Consider the following 16,356-nt stretch of genomic DNA (forward strand, 5'->3'; position numbering starts at 1 on the left):
TTAATAGACTTCTGCTAAGAAGGGTAGTGAATTTGGGAAACATGCAGGACATAGTGGACGGATTTGCTGCAATGGGGTTCCCAGACTGTGGTGGGGTGATAGGTATAAGCGTGCCATCTATCTTAGCACCGGACCACCTTGCCACAGAGTTCATAAACTGAAAGGGATACTTCTTAATGTTTTTGCAGGCCCTTGTTGATCACAGGGGACACTTCACTGACATCAGTGTGGGGTGGTCTGGAAAGGTGCATGACACACACATCTTTAGGAACTCAGGACTGTTCAAAAAGATGCAGGTGGGCACTTTCTTCCTTGACCATAAAATAAATATTGGTGATGTTGAAATGCCAGTAATGATCCTGGGGGATCCTGCCTACCCCTTCCTCTCCTGGCTAATGAAGCCCTACACTGGGCACTTGGACAGCGAGGAGTGTTTCAATAATAGGCTCAGCAAGTGCAGAATGGTGGTGGAATGTACATTTGACCACTTAAAGGCCTGATGGCGCAGTTTGCTCACTAGGTTAGACCTCAGTGAATGAAACATCCCAACTGTTATCTCTGCCTGCTGTGTGCTCCATAATGTGTGTGAAACAAAGAGGGAAAAGTTCCCTCTGGGTTGGGTCATGGAGGTTGATAGGCTGGCCACAAATTTTGAGCAGTCAGATACCAGTGTAATGCTGAGAGCCAACCAGGAATGCATTGAAAACCCATTTTTGCAATGAACCGCAGTAATGTACGTTTCTGTAACTGCTGTCCCTTCCCATCCCCCACCATCATTCCCCTTCCCCCCTACCCACAATCCCCAAACTCTCTATGAATAAAATACGTTGTTTTTTAAAGCAGTAAAGTTTTATTGGTGATCTGTTACAGTGGGGAGAAAGGAATATAATGTAACATTCTCATAAGGCTGTTAGGGGATCCAGAGCAAAGTGTGACTGTGCACACAGCAAAGCATGAACATTCCCAGTTCTTAAAGGGGCCTTCCTAGTTTTCTGATATGCCTGCGTCAGCTCTTTGATTTTAACGCAGCACTGCTGCGCTTCCCTGTTGTGGCCCTTTTCCACCATACCACGCGATATCTTCTCGTGCACATCCAAATTTCTTTTGCTGGCTTGGAGCTGATCCAGAACAAACTTCGCCCCACAGGCTGATGAGATCCAAGACCTCAAGTCGACTCCATGTTGGAGTTCCATGGGGAGTGTAGTCGCCATGAGCAGTTCAGCTACAGAGCTCTCTTCATGCTGACCAAAGAGGAAATGGGAATCCAAAATTTCCCGGGGCTTCAGGGGAGAGGCTGTTTCCTGTGCATGTGGTCGTGGTGCAGCAGAGTGTGAATGTCCAGAGTGGTCACAACAGAGCATTATGGGATACCTCCCGGAGGCAATCACGTCGATTTACGTTGTGCTCTGCCTACACTGATGCTCATTCGACCCATACAATTTGACTTCAGTGCTATACCACTTGCGGAGGTGGTTTTATTAAGTCAAATTTTACTGTGATTTAGGTTGGCAGAACTGACATGCCAGTGGAGATGCATACTTCAAGTGGTCGACGGAAGCTGCATTCCGTCGACCTACATTGTCAGTGTAGACCAGGCCTAGGTTAGACATATCATAGACTCATAGGGCTGGTAAGGACCTTGAGAAGTCATCTAGTGCAGTCATGGCCGGACTATCTAGACCATCCCTGATTGGTGTTTGTCTAATCTGCTCTGAAAAATCTCCAGTGATGGAGATTCCACAACCTCTTTATGCAATTTATTCCAGTGATTAACCACCCTGACAGTTAGGAAGTTTTTCCTAATGTCAAACCTAAACCTCCGTTGCTGCAGTTTAAGCCCATTGCTTCTTGTCCTGTCCTCAGAAGTTAAGAAGAACAATTTTTCTCCCTCTTTCTTGTAACAATCTTTTATGTACTTGAAAGCTGTTATCATGTCCTCTCTCAGTCTTGTCTTCTCCAGGCTAAACAAACCCAGTTCTTTCAGTCTTGCCTCATAAGTCATGTTTTCTAGACCTTTAATCATTTTTGTTGCTCTTCTCTGGACTGTCTCCAATTTATCCACATCTTTCCTGAAACGTGGCGCCCAGAACTGGACACAATACACCAGTTGAGGCCTAGAGTAGAAGCGGAGTAGAGCGGAAGAATTACTACTCATGCCTTACTGACAACATTCCTGCTAATACATCCCAGAATCATGTTCGCTTTTTTTTGCAACAGCGTGACACTGTTGACTCATATTTAGCTTGTGGTCCACTTTGACTCCCAGATCCCTTTCCGCAGCACTCCTTCCTAGGCAGTCATTTCCCATTTTGTACGTGTGGAACTGATCCTTCCTAAGTGGAGTACTTTGCATTTGTCCTTATTGAATTTCATCCTATTTACCTCAGACCAAAGACATACATAAAGACTACATGATGATGTAGTGTAACGTTCTTTTCTATTAATATCCTTCTCCCACATTTCTACATTTCCAGCTAATTATTCACATGCAAGCCAAATTGTGGATGGGCCAGGGTGTACAGTTGGCTTATGGTATACATAATTGCAGTGTTTGTGCACAGAGGCTGTTCCAGGCTAACAACTCCTGGGCATAAGCCATCAGAAGAGGGGTAAGGCAATGGCCCCCTCCCCTGCAGCAACAGACCAGACTACTAAGGAGTGATATAGTGGGCATGCTTGCTCTGTGCTCTGGGAGTCGTTATTCTTCTCTGAACATAGTGTGACTCCATACAACTTTAACACAGGGCAATAAATAACTGACACAATCATGCCCTAAATAGAAAAGGCAGCTAACTTTTGGTAGATGAGGCTTTTGATTTCAGTGAGAGCTGTGCAGAAGGCATTATAAAAACTAGATGAGTTATGTGGTCAGCACAATGAAGTGTGTCTCTACAACTGGCTTCCTCATTATGCTTTTTAAAAGTGGTCTACTCTTTGGAAAAGAGCCTTAATCTATATTTGTGTAACGGATTCAAAACTAGCTCTGCTACCACAAGGAAGGAGATATTATGATTATTTTATAACACAAATATTTAGTTTGTGACTTGAGAAGTTTAAAGATAATCTGCAAATATAAAGAACTATAAAGATTAGGGTTTTGAGGCTAAGTAACACATTCAGTAGAAACATAGAAGATTAAGATTGGAAGAGACTTCTGGAGATCATCTAGTCCAGTGGTTCCCAACCTTTATGGCTCGAGGGCCACAGATATCATTTTTACAACCGTGAAGAGCCACCAGTCTCTGCCTCCTTGCTGATCTCTCATTCCCCTGGCTGCAGCAGGGCAACCGCACACATCCTGTAGCCCTGTGTGTTCCATCTGGGTCCCTAGATCAGTGCTCCCCTCCCTCTGGCTCCAGCAGGGACCCCAGTGCCTATGACATAGGCGGAGTGCTTTGTCATGCTCCCTATTACAGCGCTGATCTCCTGTCCCCTTGGTTGCAGCAAGGAACCTGCACTGGTCTTTTAGCCCTGCAGAAATGCGCTCCACCTGGGTCCATAGGCAGCGGCTCCCTTCTGCAGCCAGCAGGAGGGGAGCCGTGGGCCACTTTGAAAGCCCCCCACGGGCCAGTTATGGCCCCTGGGCCACAGGTTGGGAACCACTGATCTAGTCCAACTCCCTGGACCACCCCAACTAAATCATCCCAACCAGGGCTTATGTCAAGCCGGACCTTAAAAACCTCTTAAGGATGGAGATTCCACCACCTCCCTAGGTAACCCATTCCAGTGCTTCACCACTCTCCTAGTGAAAATGTTTTTCCTAATAGCCAACCTAGACCTCTCCCACTGCAACTTGAGACCATTGCTCCTTGTTCTGTCATCTGCCACCACTGAGAACATCCTAGCTCCATCCTCTTTGCAACCCCACTTCAGGTAGTTGAAGGCTGCTATCAAATCCCTACCCCCCATTCTCTTCTGCAGACTAAATAAACCCAGTTGCCTCAGCCGCTTCTCCTAAGTCATGTGCCCCACACCCCTAATAATTTTTGTTGCCATCTGCTGGACTCTTTCCAATTTGTTCAGATCTTTCCTGTAGTGGGGGGCCCAAAACTGGACACTATACTCCAATACATAATTAATTTAAATTTAGAAAAAACCTAAATATTGTAATGTTCTTTTCTGTAATGCTGGATGCTCCCCTTCCAAGCAATACTTCAGTATGCATGCTGTGACATTACACGAACCACAAGACCCTGCAGGAGCAAAGAGGCAGCCTACAGAGGCTAGGGAAATCCAAATATTCTGCAAAAATGGCTAACTTTTTAATTTTGTTTTTTAAAAAATGAAAACTGTCCCAAATTGCTCATTTTTGCAGAACGTGTGGATTTACCTGATCTTTGTAGGCCAAGTCTGTGCTCCCAAGGAGTTCTAGGCAGTGAAAGAATAGTCTTCTCAACTTTTTTGTGTGTATTATTTATTCTACTCATATAAGTGCTACTATGTTCCCAGAGCTGTTGGATCTCTCTCTAGCAGAGATGGGCTGGGGAGGCAGAGTTCAGATAACAATTTGGAAAATCATTAGTTTTAAGATATGGTTCAGGTTTTGGATTAGATAGTGCCAAATTCTCATGAGCTAATTTTGGTCCACAAAGAGACCAGAAATCTCCTGGGACCAGATGTCCTTCTGATGTCTTGGGATGAGGTTTCAGCCTCATCCAAACTGAATCACTGAACCTGAAATCCTGGCACCTTTGTTTTTTGTTTTTGATTGATGCTGAATCAAAACCATTTAAGTATAGGTTCAGATCCTGCTGATCAGTTTATGGGAAAATCATCTCTATTGAGTAAATATTAAGAAGTCTTGTTAAAGAGTTATATATACCCTTTCTAAAACCCAAGAGATACCCTTGGAAACCTGCTAAAGTTAATTTCTCTAACTTTTATGTTCTCCAACAAATTTTTTTTTGCTGGATAGTGGAAAATTTTGGGGTTTCTACAATGACAATAGCATTAAGAGGTCATCTCCAAAAACATGATCTTGTATAACCTGCCATTACTTTGACATTTTTATTACCGTGGAAATGATGGAGACTTAGAGGAAACTGGTGATGTCATTACCAGAATTATAGCCTGGTTGGTGGTATCTTTATCTACTTTCTTTGAGCTTCTCTGGGTTAGCCATCCCATTTGTTTTCATAAAGGTATTTTTTTAAATACGGAGATATTCTATGCAGGGCAGGAAATCTGTGAAGAGCATACATTTTTCTTTCTTTTTTTTTTTTTTTTTGCACTTGTTCCCTGATTTAAAAAACTTGTGTTTTAAAATTGTATTTATTTATTTATTTATATTTCTAAAGTTAAGAATTCATTCTGGTTGAATAAAGAACCCCCCCCCCCAAAGTCAAAGGCTGTGCATTTATGCATCATTACAACTCTCCCTGGCCATGGTTGGCTGTCTGGGATCACAGCAAAAGGCTATCGGGGCTCCTCCTGGCTTGATGTAGGCACAGATGTTGTTTCACAACAATACGTTCTTTAGAGATTCACTTTTAGAGCTGGTCCGAGAATTTAATGTGGGAATTTGCTGATTTGTCAGAATCAAAACGTTTTGCTGAGATGGTTCAGTTTCAACGACGTTCCAACAGCACATTGCCTGTCTGCCTGGCTCTTTGCCTGCTTTTCTGCCAGCTTGTCTGCCTGGCTCCTTGGCAGCCCACTTGCTGGACTGTCTTGGTGGCAGGGATGGCAGGGCTTCCAGGCTGTGCTGTTCTAGGGTAGCCCTTCAGGCAGATTGTCTCAGAGATGGGGTTCCATTCACATTCATGGAGAATTGCAAAATTTTAGGTTTTTGTTCCAAATCAGAAAGTGCAAGAACCGCATTGTAGACAATTACGGAATAACCTGCCCACTAGGCAGGTTTCTTCTTCACCCCCATCAATTAGTAGTTGGCTTATATCCTGAAGCATGAAGGCTTATCTCTTTTTTCTAAAAAACAGCGCAGGCTGTTTGATGCATCTTGCCAGTAAAATATATTTAGAGGAGCTTGGAACTTGGACAGTATACAGTAACTCTAAAATACATTTGAAATTTTAGGCAGCATTCCCATCTCTAATGGAATGGAGAGTACATTGTTATTTTTATCTCTACTGTATGCTATTTCTGCTTCTGATTAAACCCGTCTTCAGAGTTACTAAGCATACATAATACAACTGCTGAGTAGTGTTGCTGCACTTCAGCGTGCTGTATATAGCTGTATTTCAGTCGGAACTGGAGCTGGGCAAAAACAGTCGGGGTTGGTCCTGCTTTGAGCAGGGGGTTGAACTAGATGACCACCTGAGGTCCCTTCCAACCCTAATATTCTATGATTCTATGAAACACTGCAAAAATAATTTCCTTAAATACTAAGCGCTACTAAGGCCTGGTCTACACTTGGGGTGAAATTCTACATAGCTTGCGTATCTCGTGTCGACTTCCTAACTTCTGATTACCACGGGCGTCCCCACTACGCTGTGCCAACTGGAAATGCCCTCCAGTCAATGCAGCGTTACTCTTTTTGTGGGGGTGGATTAACATGGTCGACTTTCTGATCGATTGAGTGGGTCTTCCGCTCAGTGGATCCCAGTGAATCTATCCGGTGGCACCAACTGTGCCACCGTCAGTGTGCACATACCCTGATACTAGTCTCTCACTTTCATGAGATTTAAATTCATTCACTTAAAAAAAGAACATTAGTGGAAAAAAGTGTACCAAAGGCTGTTCTGTTTAATTAGAATATTGCAGGTCAGATAAAGCCTGATAGACCAATGAGATAACATGGGCTATGTAGAATTAAGTCTGATGGTAAGTTACATATTTATTTATTCAAGGATCAAACAAATGAGCAAAGTGTCAGCAAGAAATTGCTCAGTATTTAGAACAAGATGCTGTATTTAATAGCTTCAAGAAGCTTGCATATTTCTAAAATGCTAAATCAGTTTTGGAGAGACAAAAGGCCTTCTGGGCATGTCATGATTTCTTTGTGAGACTCAAGGCATTACACAGTCCAAGTTGTAAGTAACAAGAAATTTGGCAAAGTATAATTATTTTAAATCAGGGTTTCATAAATAATAAAGATGTTCTTAACGTCTTCTTTTTTTTTTTTTTTTTTTTTTTTTAAGAACTTTAATAAGTCTATTTAATCAATTTGCAGTGTAAAAGCATTTCTGTCTTCCACATAGACAGTACTTAGCTGGAGGGCTAAATTCTGCTTTTGGGCCCATAATGAGGATCTCAGATAAACAGGCTTCTTTCTTTCACAAGAATGTGCTCTTTCATCACTCACTTTTTTTCAAATCATAAGATGAAAACATAAAAGTTACTTGGATTTAAATAGGCATATTTAGTAACTCCTTTGTATTTATTTGACCTGTGAGATGATATTTGAAAGTAGGTGACGTGCTATATGAATAAGCTATTGTTAGACGTGTTGTATGTTGATTGTAGGAGCAGCTAGTAGCATAGCCTGTAGGTAAAGTTGCCGAACACTTTCCATTATAAGATCCTGTTTTAAGTTGCTTGTTACTTTGCCAAATTTTAACCGTTTGGATGAAAACTTTCCATGTCTGGTGTCTGCATTGGAATTCATTTTTTCTGGACAGTTTCAGCATCCAAAATGCGCAGGGAATGAGTCAGGGTTCCCATGGAAAAATAGTATGTGATCATGTAATTAAGGACTATATCATACTGCATATGCGTAAGTGGGCCAAATTAAGATTGAATGGTCAAGCTTAATTCTGACATTTAAAAATTTTTAAAGGCTTGACTTTGTAACCTTAATATTCTTTTATTATAGTTTTTAATGAAAGTATATGAGTATCTGATTCTGTATTGACTTATATCATTTTATGTTTAATTTGTTTTTATATTTTGTCACAATTGGTTGTGTTTCTGTATTTGTATTTTAAACTTTGTAAAATTTCAATACAAAGGAAATAAAAAAATACAAGAAACATTTTCCAAATGATTTCAAAATCAAATATATTATCTATCTGAAATACACTTCACTACCATCCATAATCTGATCTGAAACAAACAGAAAACTAAACATTCTCACATTTTAATTATCCATCAACCCCAATGTCCAATATGTAAATCCCACCCTTTGAAGATTATAGAGGCTGTTCTATTGAAGGCTTTTGGGTTCCAAAACTCCTTGCTTAAGAGGCATATAACTTATATTCCATCTCAATGTATATCTTCTCCTAAGCCTAATGAAGCATGTAGACCTGGTCTCCTTGGCATTAACAGAATGTAAACTGAACATTTAAACATGCTCCAGTTAAAACATTTTGATAACTTTTCTGATTTTCTTCTGAAATCCAGAAGGAACTCAGTTTTTAGTGAAGATAAAACCATGGGCTTTCAGCAACAAAAGCACAAATCCTTACCACTTGAGCTAAAGTAATAAGCTTTACATAAGTTTCTTACCATTGGAGCCATAATGATAAATTTATTTTACTAACTGCCAGAAAGCACCAGCTATTATTTCTGTGTGGGACAGCTGCTAGAGGGACATATGTCCACATGCACTTAGCCAGTGTATTACACGCACTACAAGATGTAATCCACCTTCATATTCCCATAAAAGGCATCTGAACTAGTCAGCAGTTAAGATCTGAGTTGACTTTCTCCTCTTCCTCCACAAGGACCTGATTTTTTTTATCCTTGTGGGTCTGAGTTGGGGCTTTTAGGAAAAGAGGATCTTTTATCTCACCACCATATTGCCATGTTCCGAAGGGCATTTAAATGAATGAGACTGGCCTGCCTGACCCTCACAGATTCCAAACTGGAACTTTCAACTTAGTCCTCTGAGCAATCACTAAACCACCTTTTGTACTCATGGCAGTAGAGACTGTGCTCCATTTTCTTCTTTGCCCTAACGGTTGGTACTAACAGTCCCTGACTTTGCGTGAAACACACTTTGACATTCCATTTGAAAACAAGACTTTTCACTGCCTTCCACTTGACATCATGCAGTTCCAAGAAAGTGAAGTTTCATTCCTAAGGTGTTAGAAGGATGATCAAGTACTTGTGTAAGCTCACCTATAGGTCCCAATCTGGTGGGCAAACTCTGAACATACTTAACACATTGGGTCCAGCAGGCAAGTTAGAGGGAAGGAACCCCTATCTTCTCCTGGTTCACACTGAGTCTTAGGCTTCCAAACTTCTGGCATGGGGCTGCAGTGCACATGCTCAGAGGAAGAACCATGGGCGCTTAAGCAACTTTTACTGCAAACATTTAGGCACTGGGCATTTTTAGGCACCTACAGGCTTTGGCGGTGGCTGAGTAAGGGTTTTGTGAATCCTAATTCTAGGATTTAGACACCCCTAAGTGGAAGATAGGAATCTGAGTCCTTTAGTGAATCAACCCCCAATTTCCTGTTCTGCAGCATATTTTTTTAAAATATAAAGAATTATTGAAAGAGGTTTTTATTATTAATATCTGACTTTTAGTGTAATTTGATGTATTTTTTTCTCTTGTATTTTCTCAGCCATCATGTATGTAATGGGAGCACTTGGTCCTGCTGCAGGATATTTATTAGGAGGAGTTCTTATCGGTTTTTATGTTGATCCTAGAACTACTGTTTATATTGACCAGAGTGACCCTCGATTCATTGGAAACTGGTAAGAATCAACTGTTTTTCAAAACTTTGCTACAAGTTATCAGTGGTGCCCTGAAAATACAAGGTATCTAGACTGCCTGTTTGAAATATTTTAGAAAGGAGGCTAGGAGAGAAGAGAAAAGCTAGCAGTTATCAGATCTCCATAGGATTCAGTAACACAGACCTGGCTGGCAGGAAATGTTTGCTATAGATAGACAAAAACACATATCATTAAATGGATACAATGGCACCATCTTCCTATTGCTGCAGGACTCCCTCTGATTGGTGCCCTACATATGGTACAGGAAAGGTGGGATGAAATACCACTAGTATGGAGCATAGCAGCAGCAGAGCTAGAAGTATGGGGTCATTGCTCCCACACTGAGGCAGGATCATGTGGCAATCCAGAGCAGTGCTCTGCCCAGGGGAAAAGTAGTAGGATTACGTAAAAGCATACCAACCCCATGTGCTCTTGTAAATTGTGCACACCTGAGTGACATAACTATTTGTATATTAGAAAATCATACTGAATAATTTATTTGTATATTATAATTAATTATATATTTAAAACAATGCTTAAAAACTAGGGATGTCAATTAATTGCAGTTAATGAATGTGATTAATGCAACACAAATTAACTAGATTAAAAAAATAGTTGAGATTAATCGCAGTTTTAATCTTGCTGTTAGACAATAACAGGATCCCAATTTAAATTTCTTATAAATATTTATGGATGTTTTTCTACATTTTCAAATATTGATTTCAATTACAACACAGAATACAAAGCATACAGTGCTCACTTTATATTATTATTTTTATTACAAATATTTGCACTGTAAAAAAGATAAACAAAAGAAATAGTATTTTTCAATTCACCTCATACAAGTTCACTTAGTCCTACTTCTTGTCCAGCCAATCACTAAAACAAATAAGTTTGTTTACATTTACAGGGGATAATGCTGCCTACTTCTTATTTACAATGTCACCTGAAAGTGAGAACAGGAGTTCACATGGCACTGTTGTAGCCAACGTTGCAAGGTATTTACGTGCCAGATATGCTAAACGTTTGTATGGACCTGCATGCTTCAACTTGTAGGCTCTGAAGTTTTACATTGTTTTGTTTTTGAGTGCAGTTACATATAAAAAAAAAATCTAAATTTGTAAGTTGCACTTTCACAATTAAGAGATTGCACTACAGTATTTGTATGAGGTGAATTGAAAAATACTATTTCTTTTTTTACAGTGCAAATATTTGTAATAAAAATAATCTAAAGTGAGCACTATATACTTTGTATTCTGTATTGTAATTGAAATCAATATATTTGAAAATGTAGAAAAACATCCAAAATATTTAAAATAAATTTAAATTGGTATTCTATTATTGTTTAAGTCTGATTAAAACTATGATTAATTGCAACTATTTTTTATCTCATGATTAATTGCAATTAATTTTTAAAAATTGTTTGGCAGCCCTACTAAAAGTATTCTCCAACCGTTAAGTACAGTACTATTGCACATCTCCACTCTTGTATCTCGTATGACTGAGGGTCTATCTACACTAGCTATAGAAGGTGTAAATTCCAACTCAAGGAGACATACCTGAGCTAGCTCCACTCGAGCTGTAGCAGCATGAGCAGCTAGCTGTCCCGAATATGTGTGTAAGACCTTGGAGAAGATTTATGGGGCAACAAGCTGTGGCTACACTCTTATGTTTATCAGGCTAGCTCAAGCCGAGTTGTGCAGGTATGCCTTCTCGAGCTGGAGTTGACACCTTCTAGCTCTAGTATAAATGTACCTTTAATATGTGACTGGCAGGAACTCACAGAGCTAAAGATACAAATCATTAAAATAATTCCCCAACAATTGGTGGACACCTAGCTGCTGCTGAGGTATAACAGTCATTATGGTTATGGGATATCTCTGGGCACATACTGACTTGGGCACATGTCAGATCTGCTTGGAAATGCCACCTTGAGCAGTCAGGTCCTGAGGAGAGTGTATCAAGCTTTGGCTGGCCTTCCCAAAGCAGCTCATAAGTCTGACTTGAAATTGCCACAAAGGCTTCAAATAAGTGGTTTCTGAAGATTTCATAGTCAGTTACTTTAGCTGGGAGTGTACACTTCGCATCAGCCACTGGTTTCGTTGCTGGTTCAGTTCAGTAGGTTCTTCAGTATCCTTGAATCATTTTGTTGGCTTGTATAAGTTAGAGATGAAAGCGCGTGTTCACTGTTGCCAGATTCTTGATGCAGTTCCTCTGTGATGCTCACCTCCAACTTGGGGGTAAGGTGGAACATTTCTTCTGGCTCAGCCCAAAGCCTCTGTCAATGGATCAATAACTCTCAAATGCCCTCAGCATCTGTCTTGGACTTTCTGAGACCTATTCTCACTACAAACCCAGTGGCACCATTTCCAGTAGGCCAAATCAAGCTTGAGCTGCTGTACAACTTGATTAATACTTTCCACTAAATGACTGCAGCTATATCTTGGGTGTGCATATACCTAATCCCAGTGACCCCATTCCTCCACAAATTAGTGTTGAAAATATTCCTTCTGTGGAATGTACTAAACACCCGTAGAACATCCATTCAGGTTTTTTGTTTTGTTAGTGTAAATCCAGAGGAGCAAAGTTCAAGATAATTATCTTTAATGGCTGTTTGACAGAATTTTCAGCGTACTGAACTGGAAATCCATACTCCTGAGTGCTATGTCAGTCATTCACAATGTGACCTTGGGCTTAACCAGTTTGTGTTAGTTTAAGTATCTACTTACCTCACAGAGCTGTTCTCAGGGTTGATTTGGGATTAGAAAAGTGCTTTGAGATCACTGAATAAAAGACATAAGCAATCCTTTAGGGCATGTTGAAGCATGTTTGGCCAGAGGCGTGTCAGAAATGATAGCCAGCCTCAGATTAGTACTTGTCAAATGATTTGCTGAGCATCCATATGGATATCTCTGTACTGTCTAGTTTTCCAAATCTCACTTACTTGGAATTAATGTGGCATCATGTATCCACATTAGGCTTATCTGTATTATGAAATCTGTTTCTGAGTTGAGTGGAGATTTACTCTTTCTGTATATTCTTAAAGAGATGTTTCTATATTAGTTTTTATGTGTTTGTTGAGAGGTGTCTTGTTCCCAAATATATGAAAGAAAATTGTTTTCTTATTAATGTTGCATTCCATGCTTCTTGTACTGGGATGTTGTTAATATCCGCCCTCCTTTTTTTCTGTCACAGGTTTTTTTTTTTTCATTTCTTATTTCTTTTCTGAAACATCCCTAGAACATTTTGGTTTCCAGCATAGGATCTGTCAGAATTATTTACTTCTGGAGAAGAGATATTTATTTTCAGAGGGAAGTAATTTTAATAGGCACTCGTTCATCTAACCAATTTACCTGTAGAGATGGGGATATTTTGTTATATCCTTTGTTTTACCATTTTGATTTTAAAAAGAACTAACGTGGGGTAAGTACAGACCATTATATCTTCTCACAGGTATGGTCAAGTCACCACTGGTGAGGAGGCTTTAATGGCATAAAATATTTAGTTACGCGAGTTCCATGCAAGTCACTTGTTGGAAACATGGACAAAGGAGCAAAGAGAAATTATAATTAGAGAATAGGAATTACTGGCCAGTAATGTTCTTTAACCCACAGGACACTCAAGCATAGGCAGCAGCATTGAAACGTCTCACCAACGGGCCTTAATTCTAACCTGGTACTCTTTGGGCAAGAGTGGGTTTCTTTCTACATGCCCATTCACTATTTGGCTGATCTGATGAGACTGCCAAAATATGTGCCATTTAGTGCCATTTGTGAGGGCGAAATTGGAATGGGATCACCAACTCATTTCTCCTAGGCTACAAAAAAAGTCATTAAATGGTCACTACTGATTAGTGCCAGATTTGAACCAAAAATGGCACAAAGTAAACGGCTAATTCCAGGATCCATCTAGTCCCCCCAAGATCTGATTTAAATCAGTACATAATTCTTAAAATATACCGGTAGATGTCCATCTCCAGTCTCTCTTAATCTGTTCATGGAATTGCAGATTGGCTGTTTTTCATCCCTTACATGCTGATTCAGGATTATTCCTATTCAGGATCAGAGGCAGCTCTTTGATCTTTGGCTTCATGAGCTTCTTGAGATTTGATTCAGTTCAAATAAACTGCTCTCCTGAAGCGTTTACTGAAGTAATATGCTTTCCAATTTATCCACGTTAGAGAAACACTATTGAAAAAGAAGATGACAATTTATTATGAGAATCTAAAAGAACTTGGCCAGCTATCATTCGGCAATTGTATGGTGTTTCTGATCTATTCACTTTATACCAAGCTTTTCTGTTTCATTAATGATTCTCTAAAATTTTGCCTCTTAGGATTTCAAACAATATGCCCAGTTGTCTGATCTCTGGTAATCGTTTCACAGTCCAGTCCAGCTCATCAAATAGTTTCTGCAGTTTTTATAAAATCCAGCCCTGATTCTTTTGTCTGTTTCTGAGCAGTGTGTGTTTGGTTCTTGATGATGAACCACTGAAATAAACAAGGATTTTAAAAGCTGACTTTAATGGTGCAGGATCATATTTTTTTTCCAAAGTAGCAATACATTTTAAGATAAGGTTGAAGTTTAAGGAGTGTCACATTTGGGACCTGGCAGCCTCAACTGTCTCCCTTGAAGTAATGTACTGTTCCTGATTCTCACTCTTTCTTTGCTTGTGTGAGAACGATGACGTGCCTAAATTCACATGTCACAGAAACCTAGTGAAAATTATATTAACAATCAAAATAATCATAAAGATAATATTACAGAGTAAATGTAACTGTAGGGAGCAAGTGTTGGTTGCTGTGGGTTCTGATTTTTACTGAAAAGAAAACCCTTCCTTCCTTACAAACATATATTATGCAGAAATGCATAATGCAATTTGGCTTAGACATTATGATGTCAGCTGAACCCATTAAGAGCCCTTCTGAGGACATCTACTGTTCTAACTCTTCATCTGAATTTCAACAGAAATTCATTTGAACAGATCATCAGATCATTGAATTCTGGTTTGTTGTAATGCATCTTTGTAAACTGCACTGGCTAAATTGTAAAAGTTGTAGGCAAACAATTATGCCCTGGTATTAAGCATTTACAATTATTTTATATTAAAAGATTCTCATGACCCCATATGCCTGGATATCTGCTTGAAATCCTGCATCCATTACACACTAATCTATATTGTTATCTTCACAGACCGTTTAGCATGCTTTATAAATTACATATTCTCTCAGGATAGCAGGTGGCTGAGCAGCCCTTGGAGGTGTGTCAACTAATATGAATAGAAATATCATTTTGTAATGTTTTTTGAAGCATCTGTCTAATTTTGAATATGGTTAGATCTTCTAATGCTACTTTTTGTTGTTTATTCCACACAAGAAGTTGAAAGGAATTTCTCCTGCACTGTCTGGTTCTTTCCTAGTTTCCATTCCTTTCGTTTTGAGAACCTGGTACTTGTTCAGATGCCTTTTGAGGTGTCCCTCCATATCTTTATCTTTCAAAACACTAAAAAGGCCTCTATTTCCTGTGTTCTAATCAATATAAATGTCATTTGCCTTTTCATTCCCCATTTCCAATACTGAAACCCCTTATCTTTTCTGTCTGTTGTCCACTTCTTTGATATCTGTCATGTAAGGCAGTGCACAAGATTACATACAGTGCTGCAGTTGTGACATTTCCAGCACTTAGTATGATGCCATAATGTTCTCTTTAGATTTGTGTTTCATCTGTTGATACATTCCAGCTCCTATCTCCTGCTAGACATCGAGTGGATGGTTTAATGTCTATTTATTATCAGCCCAGTTAATTTCCTTGATCAATGCTTTGTGTTTCGGAGGTCTGTCTACGCTACAGCTGGAAGTGGGCTTTCCAGCACAAGTAGACAGATGCACAAGCACTACTCAAGAGAGTGTGCTGAAAATAGCAGTGGAGTCAGTTGTAGCATGGGCAGCAGCTTGGGTTAGCTGCCTGCATCTGTACCCAGGGGCTCTGGGCAGGTTTGTATGCAGGCAATTACCCCAAGCAGGGCTCGTGCTATTCCAGTGATGTTGCTCTTTTTTTTGTGTCCTAGCTCACAGAGAGTTAGCGCCTGTCTGGGAACCCATTCAGGAAAGCATGTTCCCAGCTGCGTGTAAACATACCCTGAGATCCCAAAAGGAATTGTTCTTCTTTGAGTGCTTGCTCATGTCCATTCCACGTAGGTGTGCATGGTCCACCGGAAAGCTTTCCCCCAGAGTACCCGTAGGGTCGGCTGTGGAGCCCCCTGGAGTCATGCTAAAATGAGTGATTTTCTGTTTACGTGATACCAAAACTGCTTATCCCAAACTTTCAGTCACTTCATTTTGCCTAGCCATGAGGAAAGCTAGCCACAGTTTTCTAGTGCCTGACTTCTCCTGGCTCTGACCACTCTTGATCCCATTCTGCATGGCGCACAAATCATCACACATACGAGTATGTCAAATTTGACCTTGTTTAAAATTATATCACGTATTTCTCTTTGCATTGCAAAAAGAGGGGACCAAATTCTGTTTCCTTTACTTATGCAAATAGTCCTGTTGACTTTTGTGACTGTTTTCCCATGTGTAGTGTATAATATTGGTTCAATATCTTTAGTGATAGGTGCCTGGTCTGTAGGTACAGATGATGAACAAAGATATGAAAGTCAGCCCTACAACCAGTGATTTGAAGTTGAGGGGCCTGATTCTTCTCTCACATTGGTTTTATGCTGGTGTAACAGCAT

The 16,356-nt window shown here is 39.9% G+C and overlaps 1 protein-coding gene across 1 annotated transcript in view; it reads left to right on the forward strand.

Annotated features, from left to right (window-relative positions):
- Nucleotides 1-16,356, forward strand: part of SLCO5A1 (solute carrier organic anion transporter family member 5A1) — a 124,175-nt gene that overhangs the window by 52,700 nt on the left and 55,119 nt on the right. Inside the window, exon 3 of the mRNA XM_067553517.1 lies at nt 9,471-9,603. Within this exon, the coding sequence (XP_067409618.1) occupies nt 9,471-9,603 (133 nt within the window). The remainder of the gene's footprint in view (nt 1-9,470; nt 9,604-16,356) is intronic.

This window comes from Emydura macquarii, unplaced genomic scaffold (genome assembly GCF_026122565.2).
Source record: "Emydura macquarii macquarii isolate MOO-44397 ecotype Brisbane River unplaced genomic scaffold, CSIRO-AGI_Emac_v2 contig_1477, whole genome shotgun sequence".
In the NCBI taxonomy this organism is placed as follows: domain Eukaryota; kingdom Metazoa; phylum Chordata; order Testudines; family Chelidae; genus Emydura; species Emydura macquarii.